At 44.4% G+C, this 13830-nt stretch overlaps 1 protein-coding gene across 6 annotated transcripts in view; it reads left to right on the plus strand.

The window, feature by feature from the left end:
- Positions 1 to 12766, plus strand: part of Ctr1a (Copper transporter 1A) — a 56088-nt gene extending 43322 nt beyond the window's left edge. For 5 of the 6 annotated variants that reach the window (XM_077685060.1, XM_077685054.1, XM_077685048.1 and 2 more), the window contains one exon: positions 8801 to 8893. In XM_077685060.1, the coding sequence (XP_077541186.1) occupies positions 8801 to 8814 (14 nt within the window). In that variant the 3' untranslated portion in view covers positions 8815 to 8893. Of the gene's footprint in view, positions 1 to 8800 lie in introns of all 6 variants that reach the window. The other variant, XM_077685081.1, reaches the window with a different exon arrangement.
- The last annotated feature ends 1064 nt before the right edge of the window (positions 12767 to 13830 follow it).

The raw sequence follows: 13830 nt of genomic DNA on the forward strand, positions 1-13830 counted from the left end.
TCCGCTTGCATTAATCATTCCATCGGATGGCCGTTGCTTTCCTCCTCTTAACAATAACATCAAGACGTCCTGTATTCATTTGTGTAATAGACTGCTACAGTGTCCCGCTACACTGTATTAGCGGGATGAAACCACGAATGCACCCAGACATATTGTTGCTTTGGAATACCGGTCGGTAAAAAACTTAATTCAGTAAATATGTAAGCACAAAGATGGTGCCTTGTTCTTCTATGCGGGGCACTATCTCTTCATGACAAGCTTGAGGTCCCTGTTAAAAGGTTGAATGCAGTCATAATCCTGGAGCTTGAAAGGAGGCAAGGTAACAGATAGTGTTTATTCAGGGAAGGGGGAAATGCGAGGAAAAAATAAGGTAACAGCCACCATGTACCATAGTTGCCTGCCGTAAGTGAGGGGGAGCTTTTAATGACAATGCAGCCATGTGCAAGTAATCGACAGCATGAATTCCATAAACCGCAACATCTTGCTGTATTTTTCAAATCTGAAACTGTGGATTTGTTCACATAGGAGGTGCACAGCATTAGCTCGGAACCGCTTTGTAGTGGTATTAGCGCTGGGTACTAACCCATGTCATGTCGCTTCGCATCACTTTGGACCCTCATTGTGTCACTTAACGTCGATTTGGGCCCTTGTCGTGCTGTCATACATCGCTTTCACCATCTTGCACAGAGTAAAGTTTACCGCCCGATGGAATAAATGCGCAATTTAGTTGCTGTATATTTCCATTCAAGCTTACATACATAGATGAGACAGAACCATTCGCCCCTATGCTGGCCTGGGTTACAGAATTCGTGCACCTTGCAGAGGCATGCGCCATGGCAGCCGTGGTCGTAGGCACGCCTGAAGTGCAGATGCTAGCTGCCTGTTTACGTATTCACCACTGCCAACGCTACATGCCATATTGCGATCCTTCAACATCATTTCGCATGGTCCATAGGCCCCATATAAGCTGCTTTTCTGCAACTGAAGCCATCCTGTATGCTAATGAGCCAATGTTGTGTGGTCTCCTCACAGAATCATTAACTTTCTCTATATGGGTGTGCTGAATAGCCCACACAATGCACTGGTGGCGGGCCTACAAGCTACAGCAGACTTTGCAACCTGTGTGCAGGTTGAAATGCAGGCCTGCCGTGAGCAACGTAGTCACTGTTTATCAGCTAACTGGGGGGGCTCGAGGAAAGCTTCCTGCATAAGCACTAATTGAGGGATGCTCAGTTTAGTTGGGAGGGATGCTGAAATCAAATGAGTGAGAGGGGGATAGATTGAGTGGTATTGCTACCAACTGTGGCCAGTGTGCAGAGCAAGGACTATTGCATGTCCTGCGCTGAGAGGCCTGCAACTCTCAGGAGCTGCATGCCAAGAGCTACTCGCAGTCTGGCTAGTGTGAGTAAAGTCCTGCGGTAGGACATTTTTTTAAAGGGCCAGTAAAGTGTTAAAGCAAGTTGGCCTGTATCAGTAGATTACAGTGCTATGACTGCATATATGCCACTCGCAGCAGCAGCAGTTGTTTGTTAATAGTGAACATTCCAAGGGAATGAGAGCGGGTATCACCGCCCCGTGCACTTTTTCGCACTACATTTACGGCACTAAAAATCGGAAATCTTGATACGGGATTAGCGGAGCTAGCCTGAGCATTTCTCATATAAATGTCAAATAAATTGACCTGGCAACTTCTGCTTAGCTCATGTTCTTACAGAAACACAAACCTCGACCAGTAAACATTGTATATACAGTCGACACCCTATTTTACAGACCTGCCCGAATATCCGGACTCTGCCATGGCAACCTTCATGCGGTTCATGGAGTCAATTTATAGCACCAACCGAAATTTCAAACGTTTGAAAGCCTTCTCATTCGATTTTGCTGACTTCTTCTTTCAATTTGAAGTCAAAAGTTACCAAAAAGGCAAAGAACATCGCTGCCGTTTAGTTCTTCTGCAGCCTCGAACCCGTGTTTCATGCGTATCGCCAGGTGATCGCACATACAGCCTCGATGGCAGGCACCGCTTGCTGCACCGTCCCGCGAGCTGCAGGGAGGAAGGAAGTCATTTTTCAGGCGCTATCTCGACCCCTTGAGGGTCTGAAAAATCGGTCGCCGACTGTAGGCTGTCTCACTACCACAGATCGTAGGCTTTGCTTCGGTGAAATGTTTCACCTTGGGATGCAAGCGCAGTCATAAGGTGTATGGAGGTGAATGCGAGAGCCTTCAGTACCTGCATACTGTCGGGAGCAAAAGTCTGGATTCTATGTGAGCAGTGGCCAAAACACATTGCAGTGCCAATCCACGAAAGCACGCCTGCTGTCAAAATACTGACTGTGTGGCGCCTATTTTAACTGCAGGCATCTTCATTTCCTCGCATGAGTTGATCTTAAACATGACGTGGGCGACATTGAACGGGCTCATCGCGTAGGTCGCAGTCGACCTGACTTTCATAGACCACTTATTGTGAAATTTCTCAACTTTAAATCAAAAACAGATGCTCCGAGTCTTGGCCCTAGATTAAAAAATCTCGATTCACCCAAAGTATGGCTTGAAGAAGATTTTTCCCCAAAGGTTCAGCATGCTAGAATGAAACTGCGTGAATTTGCAAAGGAAAACAAAAAAGACGGAGAAAAATATTATGTGCGCTCAAGCTTCACATGGAGCACGCCACATACCGTTATGATCCTTCCACTAGCCAAGTCGTCCAAGTCTCTGCAAAAAATCAGCCTCCCCCTAAATGACACCCCGTGAACCACACGCGCAGCTCCAAAAAAGTAGAACCAGTTTCCTTGCTTCTAGCAAACTTCCGCAGTATTTTTCCCAAGCTTGATGCCCTCAAAGCTATTATTCACACGTGTTCATCTGATATCATTATCGGCACAGAAACTTGGCTTTCTGATGAAATAGCGAATAAGGATCTTACGCTTCCATCGACCTTTGTACTTTTCCGCAAGGACAGGTGCTGCTCTCGTGGAGGCGGCGTACTGATCGCAGTTAAAGAAGAATATCGTCCATCGCTAATTGTTGTTGATTCACCTTTAGAGATGGTCTGGGTCAGTGCTCACATTGACCATACACCCTGTGTTCTGTGCGCCTGTTACCGTCCTCCCGACAGTCGCGCAGATTTTGTGGACTTTTTAAATGAAGCAATAAGCGTAATCATAAACAAATTTCCAAGTAGTGTACTAATCATAGGAGGCGATTTCAACTACCCGGGCATAGATTGGACAACATATTCCGTCACTACGCAAAATAATCGCCTCGAATGCCTCAGTTTCCTTCACTGTATGGACTACCATCACCTTACCCAAATAGTACGTGAACCCACGAGGGGCAATCACCTATTGGATCTCATTCTAACAAATCAACCCGACATTACCAATGCGCACGTTATGGATGAAATAAGTGACCATAAGGCCATTCACTGCGCGGTATCAATGCCGCGTGTTATCAAAACAGAAACACAAAAACAAATCTTCAACTACCCTCGAGCGGACCTAGAAAGAATGAACCATATGCTACTATCTTTAACCGTCGAACTTGAGACTAACTTTCAAGAGCGTACGATGAATGAAAACTGGTGTATCTTTCGTGACAAGTTAAAGATGATAGAGGCAGCTTGCGTGCCCAAAATAGTGATAAGCTCTAGGACGAATGACCCATGGTTTACTCGTGATGTTAAACGCCTTTTAAACAGGAAAAAAAGACTGTACAGAAAGGCAACTCGATCCAATGATTGTGAAGATTGGCGGAACTATAAGACTGTTTCTACTTCAACTGAACAAGCAATTCGCGAGGCAAAACATAACTATTTTAATGTTACGCTCCCAAGTATTATGAAAACTGACCCCCAAAAATTCTGGAATATTGTAAACCCGAAGGACAAAAACTCGGTACCGGTCCTAAAAATGGCCACGGGGGATACCTTATCACTAGAAGATTGCGCTGAAGAATTTAGCCATGCCTTTGCCCAGGTTTACACCGTTGAACTGCCTCTCAGTGACTCTTTGACGCCGTCGCAGTCCAACATAGTCAACAGTTTTACACCCATTGTAATTACAGCCCATGGCGTGGCATGCGCGATTGACCGACTAGCTTCTAAGACTAGTCCAGGGCCTGACAGCATAACAGCAAAGCTACTCAAAATAACGAGCCCTCACTCAGCTTACCTGCTTTCATTATTATTCCAACAATCCCTGAACACAGGATGCTTGCCGGACGACTGGAAATTCGCTCACACCCTGCCTTTTTTTAAATCCGGCGACAGGTCTGCTCCCATAAACTATAGACCTATTTCACTTACCCCAATCAGCTGCAAGTTACTTGAACATATCCTTTTCACGCATATAGTCACCCACCTTGACCGGAATAACTTCATCAGCAATCAACATGGGTTTAGGAAAAATCATTCATGTCAAACGCAACTTTTTGAGCTGGTTACAGATCTCCACGTTTCACAGCATAAGACCCTCTCCACCGATGCAATTTTTATTGATTTGTCGAAGGCTTTCGATCGAGTACCCCATAAGCGCCTAATGATTAAAATTCGGAACCTTAATCTTGATGAAACAACAACAACTTGGATCGAAAACTTTTTAATAAACAGATGGCAATCTGTAAAATTAAATGAGCATGTTTCTAATCCTGTCGGCGTTTCTTCTGGAGTCCCTCAGGGGTCGGTGTTAGGTCCTCTCCTATTTTTAATTTATGTCAATGACATAGTAACTAATATTTCTTCGTTGATTCGCCTATTTGCTGACGACTGTGTGATCTACAGGGAAATATTAACAACAAATGATGTTAGTGCACTTCAGCTTGACTTATTAACATTAACTAACTGGTGCCAAAAATGGCAAATGCAAATAAACGTAGAAAAAACTAAACATGTCCGATTTTCTTCCGTAGCTAGATCAGATAGTTATAATTATCTAATAAATGACTACGAAATTCAGACGGTTTCATCCTTTAAATACCTGGGCGTAACATTGACCTCCGACTTAAACTGGGGTCCCCACATAGAAAAAATCACTTCGAAGGCGTTTAAAAAGCTTGGATTGCTTAAACGTCGCCTTCATCTGGCTAATTCTGACACGAAGCTTCAGGCATATAATACCCTGATTCGCCCTTCTCTCGAATACGCGCAAATAATATGGCATCCTCACCAAGTTGGACTTATTAACTTAATCGAATCAGTGCAAAACAAAGCCGCTCGATTTATTATGTCTTCATACTCGCGATACCAAAGCGTTTCTGCCTTAAAAGAGCAACTAAATCTTCCCCCTCTCACCCTGCGCAGGCAATTTTCAAGGTTATCTTTTTTCCATGCACTGTACCATAACCCATCGGCCTTCGCTCGTAAATTTATCGTTCCGGCACCATATACTTCGGCACGCGTAGATCATGCTTACAAAGTTAATCCTATTTTTGCCCGCACAAAAAAAATATCAGAATTCTCCTCTTGTATTGGCCATAAACGAATGGAATTCTTTACCTGCAAACCTAGCCACACTAACAGACGCTTCTTCTTTTCAAACAGCACTTCTCTCCTTTTTAACGACTGAAAGCAATATCTAACTTTAATTTTATTGTGTCGGTTATGTTGTAAACATATTGGTTCTTGCCTGTACGACATCATATCGCTTGTTATTGTCTGTTTCATAGTTTTGTTTAGCGTTGTACTGTGCGATTTCTGAGTGCAATTATTGTATTATTACTATTTTTCTTGCTATTCTGTTCACTCGATGTATTAGTGTGTAATACCTCAATCCCCCCCTATGTAATGCCCACCCGGGCCCTTAGGGTACTTAAATAAATAAATAAATAAATAGATACTAATGCTCGGCTGTGTGTGCTATTTTTTTTTTTTTTACTCAACTTTGTTGTGCATCCCAAATAGAAGCAATCTGTGACTCAAGCGTGAGCCAATACTTGTTTGCACCTTGTTTAAATCTAGAGTGTCGTGTGTTTGAGTTCAGGATAAGGAGTAACAAAAAAGGCACACCGGTTTAATGCATCACTGTACACCAACTACACTGCCAACTAGCGCAGCCAAAGTGACACCACTCGGTCCTTTTGTCAATGAAAAGTGTATCAACTGGAATGAGCCAGAGAAGATGCGTGCAGTTAAAATAGGCTGAATAACCAGTGTCTTGGCACCAGATGCTTCTTTGCATCTAGTGCCAAGAAGTGCTGCAATGCTGTTTGCATGAAATCCAGAATATTGCTCCCAACAGTTTCACCAGCACATATACGGAATATTTCACCTAACTTCACCCAAAGTTAAAAAATATTTTCATGCACTCTAAGACGACACAACCAAATGAAAGACGACACAACCAAATGATTGATTGATTGTAGGGTTTAACGTGCCGACGCAACGGAGGCGATGAGGCTCGCCGTAGTGGAGGGCTCCGGACTAATTTTGACCACCTGGGGATCTTTAATGTGTGCCGAAATCTTGTACACATGGGCGTTTTTGCTTTTCGCCTCCATCAGAAAAGCGGCCGCCGCGGCTGGGAATTGAACCCGCGTCCTCGTGCTCAGCAGTACAACGCCTTAGCCACTGACCCACCGCGGCGGGTACGACGCAACCAAATGCATGTTGCTCACTCTTGTATGTAGTTTCTCACACTATTTTTGTATTTTGCTTAATTAGATAATTGGTCAATTTTAATTAGCCAACTTCTGAACCAATGAAGCTAGGCAAAAAAATCTCAATCAGAAAGTTGCAGAGTGGTTTGCAAAACGCCCAAATAAACAGTTTCTGTCTTTCTATCTGTTAAGTGTTAGTGTTTTTCAGCTTACTGAAGATGCCTGCAAAATACAAAAAAAAAAAAAAATAAAACACCGCAGGACATGCCTGCTTGCGCATCGTTATTGCAGTGCTCCCAAACATTCCACGTACAATCATAGGTGCGCAGCCGCTTAAAAAGTGACAGGGCAGATGATGAACCTGTTGCATCTGGCAGCACAAGCAATAACCGCTGCGTGTGCTTATCGCTATGATGGACTGTTGCGAGAGAAGCACATCGCTGGCATAAATGACACAGGTAACGCCTACATTGCTGCCCTCTCGCCTTTTAAGCGGCAGCACGCCTATGGCAGTTTGTACTCAGAACTTTGGGAGCACTGCAATCAAGACGCGCAAGCCGGCATGTCACGTAGTGTTTTTTTGTATTTCGCGGGTATCCTCAGTAAGCTGAAAAACACTAATACGTAATAGATAGAACGACAGAAGCTGTTTATTCGGACGTTTTGCATACTGCTCTGAAACTTTATAATTTGTATTTTTTGCCTAGCTTCGTTGGTTTGGAAGTTGGCTGATTAAAATAGATTAATTATCTAATTAAGCAAAATTCAAAAGAAGCGTGACACGCTACATACAAAAAAGTGAGCAACATGCATTTGGTTGCATCGTTTTGGTTGCGTTGGTTGCATCATCGAGTGCATCGACATATTTTTAAACTCTGGCTAAAGTTAGGTGAAGCACCCTGTATATATGCAACAGCCTGCAGCAAAAGTCGGAGATTATTTGCGCAGTCGGCTATGCTGCACTAATAACTTTATTGATCAACTTTATTGATGGCCAACTGTGCAGATTTTTTCTACACCCTCTGCCAGGCGGTGTGGCATCACACGCGAGAGGCGGGTCTTGGTAGCAGCCCAGTCCAGGGCCCACCTCTCCCCGCACTTTTTTTTTTTTTTTTTTTCTCGTGCCTGAGCATTGCCATCTGCAAAGAGCCTGCTTTTATTTTTTATTTTTTCCTTCAGTGGTGTCTTTCTAAGGCCCTCAGCAGCATCATAAAGACCAAGAGCCAATAAACAGCTCTTTTGCTGGCACTGTCTTGGTGTGGTAGTGCTCAGCGAAAGTTTGTCGAGAATAGGGCCCCTGCTCACAGCACACTTTGTGACGGGCTCTGTAAGATCATGAGAAAATGGGAGGGAAAGGAGAGGGAAAAGATATGGCTTTAACAATGTATTTATAAGCAAACAAGGCATCACTGGCTGTTGAGAAAAAGAAAAGATTGCCATGAAAAGTGATCTTTCAGTTAAAACAAATTTATTAAGCCGTAGTGTTCCTTTAAGCCATTCTGCGATTTTTGCCTTGGAAGGGCGATTTTAAATTGTGGACGTAAAGAAAGTGTGCTACTTTATTGTTCAAAATAGTTGTACGCCCTTCATGGCGCATTGTGTTACCATTGCCATTGCCATGAGAACACAGAAAAGGGCACCCAGTTTTTGGTCGTTGTCCTGATAAATGTTGTAGGGTCTCTACTGAGTAGAGGCTCATCATATACTCATAGGTGGTACTGGCCATCATTATATACAGATATAGTAACTCTGTGTGTATCTCATCTCACATGGGACACCAAGTGTGGAATTCAGAGTTGTGTCTCTTTCGAAGTGTGACGTACGTTGCTGGGCTTCTGACAAGCGCAGAAACCAATGCCCCACCTTGCTTGTTTTGTGTTGTGTTCATGTCACCTACCTTCAGTCAATCAGGGCTCACTCAAAATGGACACTTTGAAATGGGCAAAACTCAGAATTCAGCCTCTGGCTTGGTGCAGGGAAAAACTCTCCCTACAACTGCCCCAAAATGCCTTTACTTCCCAAGTAGACGAAGAAAAGACTGGGCTTCTATTGGTATAGGTAACCTGCCCAAACTCAGAGAATAATTTTTTTAGTTTATGATACAGGCTTAATATTTTTCAACAAAATAATGATTGCTGCTGGAAGTAAGCGATAAATAATTCTCGTGTGTGAAATCTAACAGATCCAATTTTAAAATTCATTTTTGCAGGAACCGGATGGTGAGCTGGCCACACTTGCTACAGACTTTTCTACATATGGTTCAGATGGTGATTAGCTACTTCCTGATGCTGATTTTCATGACCTACAATGTCTGGCTGTGCCTGGGTGTTATACTTGGCGCCGGCTTTGGCTACTTCATCTTCGGCTGGAAGAAAGCTTCCGTGGTGGACGTGACAGACCATTGCCACTAACCACCCCGCTGCGTGCCTAGCTGGTGTTTTTGAAAAAGGTGTCGTGTTGCATGTGCGGGATGTGTCATTTTGTGTGGATAGTGGTTTGCCATGTGCTACAGGCCACCAGATTGCTTTATTTTCTACATTTGAGATTCACAAGTGATGGGTAATGCAGCCTGTTAGCTGCGCTGGCTGCCTGGTTGAGCAGGCTGTCTTAGAGCTGAGTGCCCACTTATGTGGCAGCCACAAGGCATGTGATTGCTATGTGCTGTCCTCCCACTTTGCTCCTGTTTTGCTCCAGGAGTAAAGTATAATGTGCAAGTGTTCAAGTATTGGGGACAGTCAACTTCCTCAATGTGTTTTCTTTTAAAGTGGCTGTGCAGAGGTTTCTGAGTGTGGGGCTTTAGTGCTGTCAACAGAAAAAGAGAGCTGAACCACTGGTGATATCTTTAAAGATTTCGTCTACTATTGGCTTACAAACAGTTTTCCTTGTTTAAGTTTGTGAATGCCATGCCTGTGGCCAGAGAATGCCAGATCAGCATGAAGAAATCACCGTGTAGACATTGATTGATGTGTCACTTGTTCTAGTGATGAGTGCTGTTCTAATGATGAAGCTGTGCAAATGGGTTGCGATGGACAATTCACTCACTGGGTGTGCATGGTTCCCTCATGACTCTGGAAACCAGAAGGGGCACTTTGTCGTGCTTGTTCTTGGGGCCTGTATTATTTTTTTATGCAACAACACTCCTAGACGAAATAAATACCAGTAGAGATTTACTGCTTGTGGGCTGCAACACTGTCATGGGTTTGTAGTGTCCTGCTACTTCGGCAGTGCTTTGCTAGTTGTGAAGTTGTTGTTTACATAAAAAAAAAAGCATGTTTTAAAATGATGGGTGACGGTAACTTGACTGTGGTTTTGAGGTAAATATCTGAGAATATGCTTTTTTCTTCTTGTTGTTGTTGTTTCTTCACGTGTAAAGTCTTCACCCAAGTTTTTGTTGCTACGAAACCGGTCAACTTGGGTAGATAAACCAGTGCACTAACCTAAAAAAAAAGATAAAAAAGACGCCCAATAATGATGGGATATGACTACTTTGGTCTCTTCACTCACAGTTTTTTACCTTCATTTTAGACCTAAGCCCCTGTGTATGAATATTTTAAATGCTACAAGAGTCGCATCTTCAAAGCTCTTTTTGACAAAGATTGTACATGAGTATTGTGCAAGTTTCTACGCCCGATATTTACACGGTGGCATAATCTGAATGCGTACATTTGCATCAGAGTAAAAATAATTTGAGGAGCTTGTCTTATCTCTATCCTATTCAATAAAAGAATTAGCCAAGTGCATATTTTTGCTTTTAGATTTCAGTGTTGCAATACATTTTCTATAGATATTATTTTGTAACCACTTATATCTTTCTCGACTTAGAGTTGTTGTTGTCGTGATAATTTTTTTCCTTGCAACTGCTGGACCATACGTCTGGGATTTTTGCCACACCTGAACCAGGCCAGATACGTTTTTGTTAATATTGTTGTTACAAACAGCAGTTGCGGAGGGCGCGCTATCCGTAGAGGTTATGGTACCATCCTTCAAGTTTTACATTGCGACTTAGGGAGAGTTGTGGGCATGGTGTGAAGGCAAGTTCCTTTGCACATTTTATTTCTGAATGCTCTTAATTAGCATAATCATTGTTCACATTTTGGTGTGCCAGTTTTCCAACGAAGCGCCACGGATCTAAGACCTTGTTTTGGTTGTGGCGCTTTATTTTAAAGGAATGGAACGATTGCATGTCAAGGCATGGTGTGTGTAAAGATGCAGGGCTCTGAGGTTGAAACAGCTGACTGACACTTTCCACATTAGCGTGGAATACTGATGTGAGCTCGTAGCATAGTGTTCTTCAGGTGGGTTTCAGTGCCCTAAACTAAAGCCGATGGACAGCTGTGGCTACACTAAAATCAAGCAAATGTGTATCTGTTGTACATCGTAACTGGCCTGCCCTAGACTGAAACATTAGGGCACCTGAAGCCTGTAGATATAAAACTGTGATATCGCTGACACGGACCACTGTTTTGCCTGTATGTGAAGCTGGTTCTGCCTTTCCCCCTTCATTTGCTCTTGATTTCATTCCTTATGCTGAAGTTCATAGATGTTGGCATGGAAAGGGGGGGGAACAAATTTAATTACTCATGCAAGATGTCCATCTTTGCTAACCCAGCCAGTGGCTGTGTTCCAGTGAACATTTGAGACGACGTTGTTTTACACAGTAGCTTAGGGCCCTCATTTAATTGTAGTGTTTAGCATATAAATTTATTGTGCGTCGTTGCAGCTTGATCAAAAAAGTGCTCCCTTTTTGCTGGAATTTTGTTTTTTTGGTAGCAAAAGATTAACAATATGGCTTAAACTAGGTAGCTACCAACAATGATTGAAAAGCGTGTTAAAATGGGGTATTTTTGGTCAAGGTGAGATTTTGCGTTATGAGCTGTTCTATAATATTGCAGCTTTTAAAGCGGTCCTGAATAACCCGTTGCTGACTGTATATGGAGCACGGTATACAGTGTAATGCTGTATTCGGGTGGTCGCTCTGATACTCCGACTCGGAGTACGCCGATGCGCCGCTTCCCCCAATCCGAAAAAGAGTCGCCGCTCCCCAACCGAACGCGTACCCGATCTTGGAGCAGCACGCGACTGTGGCACCGCGCCGCGGCCAACACGGCAACTGCAAACAGCCAGGCCGGCCAACGTGTTTCAACAAATGGCAGCCTCCTGATCTGACGCGTATGTTCCAAGCCAAAGTTGCGAACGTGTTCCTGCACTTTAAACACAGGAAGCGGTGTGGCGAACAGTTTGGCGAACTTTGTCGCGTAAATGTGCGAGTCATCGTCGTCTGAGCTGCTGTCCTCCTCGGCGTCTATTTCGAGCCGCAGAAGCAGTGGAGACGGTTCCCCTACACTCAGTAGGAGTCTCTGTTCCGACATATGCGGAGATGCCTTCAGTAATAGCACGAGAAGCAAAAACGTCGAAATACTCCCACAACAAACCGCTGGCTAGGCCTCGGCGAATGCCACCGACTAGGCAGGCGAGCGGGGTGAGCCGCGGCGGCCGGGGTCACGTGACCCGATTGCCTCCAGATTTCGGCGGCGCTCCCACTTCAGAGTCAGAGCAGTCGCTGGCGCTCGGAGTGAAGGACGACACTCTGAGACGACCAACCGAACATAAGTCGAACGCTCGATTTCGACCACCCGAAGACGGAGTCGCTTTCCAGAGTGCTCCAGAGCGCTCTAAAACGACCACCCGAATACAGCATAAGTAATCTTCTTCCAAAAAGAATAGTCTTATGTGTTCAAACCAAAAGGTTAAAAATAAGCACAGAAAAGAGGGGGGAAACAGTATTCGGCTCAGATGTCCTTGAGCATGAAACCTCCCGATTGCCCAAGTTTATTTTGAGTGGCGAAGCATGTTTTAGGACCTCTTTATGGTTTGCGCTAGGCACACAGCTATATGGATGTAAAGAAGGTGCCTGCATGTTCACAGAAGGTGCTTGGATGCTTCAAGAGGCATAAATTCAGGAGCAGACCTTTGTTTTACTGTGTGCTCTTGCTTAATCTGCCAGAAACACCAGTGTTGTTTCAGTACGGCATGGTGCGTGAGATACGTTGGTTACTCAAGGAGTGTCTATGGAAGTGTAACAAATAGGTTAGCAAGACCCATTGTTCTTCCGACACCATTATCGTGATGTTGAAATAATCAGAGGAAATGATGATTAAAGGCGATTGTCATAATATTTGCTTTGGTGTTTCTGCTCACTGCACAAAGGCACATTTGAGGCACATTTCATTGCAACAACTTGCAGGAGGTGCGTGGTGCAGAAGGTGCACTTTTTCTGTTATGAATGCAGAAACCATCTTTGGGCCAGTGTCACCTTTCAGGGTTGTGTCCATGGGAAGAGAGAGCCCTCCACTGACAACCCTTGACAGGGAAGGTCAGCACTTGATCCCCGGCTTTTGCCGGTAGCAGTGTACCAAGCTAGTCGGTCTCGATTGATTGAGTGTAGGGTTTAACGCGCCGACGCAGCGCAGGCGATGAGGCGCGCCGTAGTGGAGGGCTCCGGATTAATTTTGACCACCTGGGGATCTTTAACGAGCGCCGAAATCTCGAACACACGGGCGTTTTTGCTTTTCGCCTCCGTCAGAAAAGCGGCCGCCACAGCCAGGAATCAAACCCGCGACCTCGTGCTCAGCAGCGCAACGCCTTAGCCACTGAGCCACCGTGGCGAGTTAGTTGGTCTCAAATCGACAACAAAACAATCTTAATGTTTTGTTGTTGATTTGATGATTTGTTGTCGATAAAGCACACCGCCGAATTATAGTGTAGGCAAAACACAAATAACGTGCTCAGTGGCTACATTATGTGAAAATACAGCAAGGGAGAGAAAAATTGAAATCTTTTCACGATTTACACTGCTGTGAATAGCCGGCAGAAATAATGGTACACTATGTACAAACAAAGAATAGAATGGAACTCGAGACTCTGCAACTAGTCCTTAAAACTAGGTTGCAAATGTCCTTGAAAGTTGCCTGGAATGGAAGATCATGCCATTGTGAAGCTTGGAATGTCTTCTTTTATGACGGTCCGAAGACAGTGGCTTTTGCAGTTGGCGTATTGATCCCAATGAATTGCTGGGGCTGGTGTCTTGCAGGGTTAGAAGTCGGCATTGACATTACATGCTTCTGAGTGTCGTTGCCCCACGGTGTCCATCGGACCGGTGGCTGGCTGTGCACGTAACCATCAGGTGTAGCCTTGAGGCTTTAGCCTCCCGTTTCTCTTGTGTGGACGCCTCCAGGGGGC

This window comes from Haemaphysalis longicornis, unplaced genomic scaffold (assembly GCF_048455015.1).
Source record: "Haemaphysalis longicornis isolate Haplotype H1 unplaced genomic scaffold, Haemaphysalis longicornis Haplotype H1 scaffold_1, whole genome shotgun sequence".
In the NCBI taxonomy this organism is placed as follows: domain Eukaryota; kingdom Metazoa; phylum Arthropoda; class Arachnida; order Ixodida; family Ixodidae; genus Haemaphysalis; species Haemaphysalis longicornis.